This window comes from Ipomoea nil, unplaced genomic scaffold (genome assembly GCF_001879475.1).
Source record: "Ipomoea nil cultivar Tokyo-kokei standard unplaced genomic scaffold, Asagao_1.1 scaffold2283, whole genome shotgun sequence".
NCBI classification, from domain to species: Eukaryota; Viridiplantae; Streptophyta; class Magnoliopsida; order Solanales; family Convolvulaceae; genus Ipomoea; species Ipomoea nil.
Genome location: NW_017618711.1, coordinates 2,470,878 through 2,473,477, shown reverse-complemented (window position 1 = coordinate 2,473,477; position 2,600 = coordinate 2,470,878). Strand labels below are relative to the sequence as shown.

General features: G+C 42.5%; 1 protein-coding gene across 1 annotated transcript; it reads right to left on the bottom strand.

Annotated features, from left to right (window-relative positions):
* Nucleotides 1-652: 652 nt before the first annotated feature.
* Nucleotides 653-1,502, bottom strand: LOC109151180 (acanthoscurrin-2-like). Its single transcript, XM_019299098.1, has 3 exons — nt 1,283-1,502; nt 1,144-1,212; nt 653-1,050 (listed from the first exon to the last, which is right to left on the bottom strand). The coding sequence occupies exons 1-3, from the start codon at nt 1,500-1,502 to the stop codon at nt 653-655; spliced, it is 687 nt and encodes a 228-aa protein (XP_019154643.1).
* Between the last annotated feature and the right edge of the window lie 1,098 nt (nt 1,503-2,600).

Genomic DNA, 2,600 nt, shown 5'->3' with positions numbered 1-2,600 from the left:
AATGAAAACTTATGGGAATTATGTGTAAAATTTAAGATAAGAAGACACTCAAGTGCGAATATTCTAAATTTAGAGATTCCATGTGAAATTGTACTTTTAAATCAATTAAACATGTTTCTTTGAAACAAATAAGCTCTTCACTTGCAAGTATAAATACTGAGCTTCCCTACACTCTTAAATCAACTCACTAGTAAAGGAGAATTACAAATATTTACATTAACTTCATGGGTATGGCCTCCAATTCCCAAGCCTCAACCATTCTCTTCCTTTTCCTCAATATATTATTCTTTGCTCTTATTGATTGTCAACGCACACCTGCCCCAACTCCTTGTACATGTATCGAACCGCCTACCACACCTCCTAGCACAAGTGGTGAAGCCCGACCCCCTGTCCAACCTCCAGGGAATGGTCAATCCCTTGTCCCACCTCCAATTGGTGGTCAACCCTCTGTCCCACCTCCAGGTAGCGGTCGGCCCCCTGTTCCACCTCCTAGTACTGCCCAACCCCCCGTCCCACCTCCTGGTAGTGGCCAACCCCCTACCTCACCAAATAATGAAGGCAGTGGTGTCCAAACCCCTACGCCCAGTAGTAGCCAACCCCCCGTTCTACCGCCAGACAATGGCCAACCAACCGTCCCACCCCCTAGCAGTGGTCAACCTTCGGTACCACCTCCAGGCAATGACCAACCCCCCCTTTCACCTCCCGTCCCACCTCCAAGAAGTAGCCAACCTCTCGCCCCACCTCCGGGTAGTGGTAAGGCACCGGTCCCACCTCCGAGCATTGGCCAACCCTCCGTCCCTCCTCCGATCAGTGGCCAACCCCCTGTCCCACCTCCAGGTAGTGGCCAACCTCCAGTTCCAGGCCAACCTCCCATCCCACCTCCTAGCAATAGCCAACCCCCAATCCCACCTCCAGGCAATGGCCAACCTCCAAGCTTTGGCCAACCCGCCATCTCACCTCCAGATAATGGCCAACCGCCCGTCCCACCTCCTGGCAGTGGCCAAACCCCAGTCCCACCTTCAGGCAATGGCCAACCCCCCGTCCCATCTCCTAAAAGTGACGGTGATAACCAACCTAGTACACCACCTTCATCTCCACCTTCACCACCACCTCCATCTCCACCACCGCCGCCACCACCACCACCTCCCCCACCACCTCCATCTAATCCATCTCCACCACCGCCACCACCACCATCATCTCCTCCACCTCCTCCTGTCATTGGTACATGCCCAATAAGAAAACTAAAGTTGAATATATGTGCCATTATATTAAATAAGATAACTTCTGTCCGAGGGATTATTCGCCCAATTTTGGCAAAGCCTTGCTGCAGAAACCTTAATGGACTTAATAATTTCCAAGCTGGCATTTGTCTTTGCGCAGCATCTAAACTCAAAGTTCATGGCATCACCAATGTCGATGTCAATGTTGCTATGAATGTTCTTCTCAATGCATGTGGACGCAGCCCTAGAAATCGTTTCAAGTGCTAAAGATGTAGCATGCATGCTTTAGTGTGTTACATTCTTGAATGGAATGATATATAGAGTCTATACAAAAATATATGAATAATTGTGTTTAGCGGTTCATATAATCATCTAAACTCCTTTTGTGTTTGCGTGTGTTGTCATCATAATATATATATATATATATATATATATATATATATATATATATATATATATATATATAAATAGAAAATTTGTGAAGATATTTGGTAAAGTATGACATGTGTGTTTTATTGGGATGATTTTAATTATTCTCTGGTCAAGTTTCCTTTATGAGCGATTTGACTGTAGATCAGCACCCAAGATGTTTGGTTTCATGCTTGAAATTTTGATGCCACATGCAAATAAAAATTCATTTTGAGGAATTCAAATTTTATATGTTAAAGGCAATTCGAATATTAATGCAAACAAATAACGTAACAAATATATAAAAGCAAGATTTATTGGTATACAACTTATATATTGCAACATGATTTTATTATAAGGCCTCGATTGAATAATATAATATTTTACTTGGTCATTCTGAATATTGCAACATTATAAGGCCTGAACCCAATCTGAATATGATAAAGTCTCTTCAATCATTTTGGGCTCAATTTGTGAAAGAAAATATGTCATCATGCTTTCTTGAATGAATGACCTTTACTCCATCAATTCAGGAACATCTCCAATTACTTGATCTGGTGGATGATCTGTCTGTTAACCACCTTAAATCTAGTTGAAAGTTTGTTGGAGTTGCGCTTTCATCTACTGCATGTATATTTGTTTATATCAAGTGATAGTTCATGCCTATCTGTTCATAAAGAAATTCATTCTAATCATTCAATGCACAACCTTTCGCTCTTTTAAGAAATTATAAACATCCTCGTACGGGCTTAGCTTAATAGTTCAGTGGGTAGTATTTGGACAAGAGATCAAGGTTTGAACTTCAACGGCGACCGTGTGAGAATTATATCCAAAGTGAACAGATTCTTTGCGCGCACTAGCATTTGGCTCTGTCCGCTAAACCATTGCGGGATGTGAGGGCTTTTAGGATTGGGGATTCAACTTTTTGGGAGAAGAAATTATAAAGAGCCCTAATGGCCAGCAATATACAAT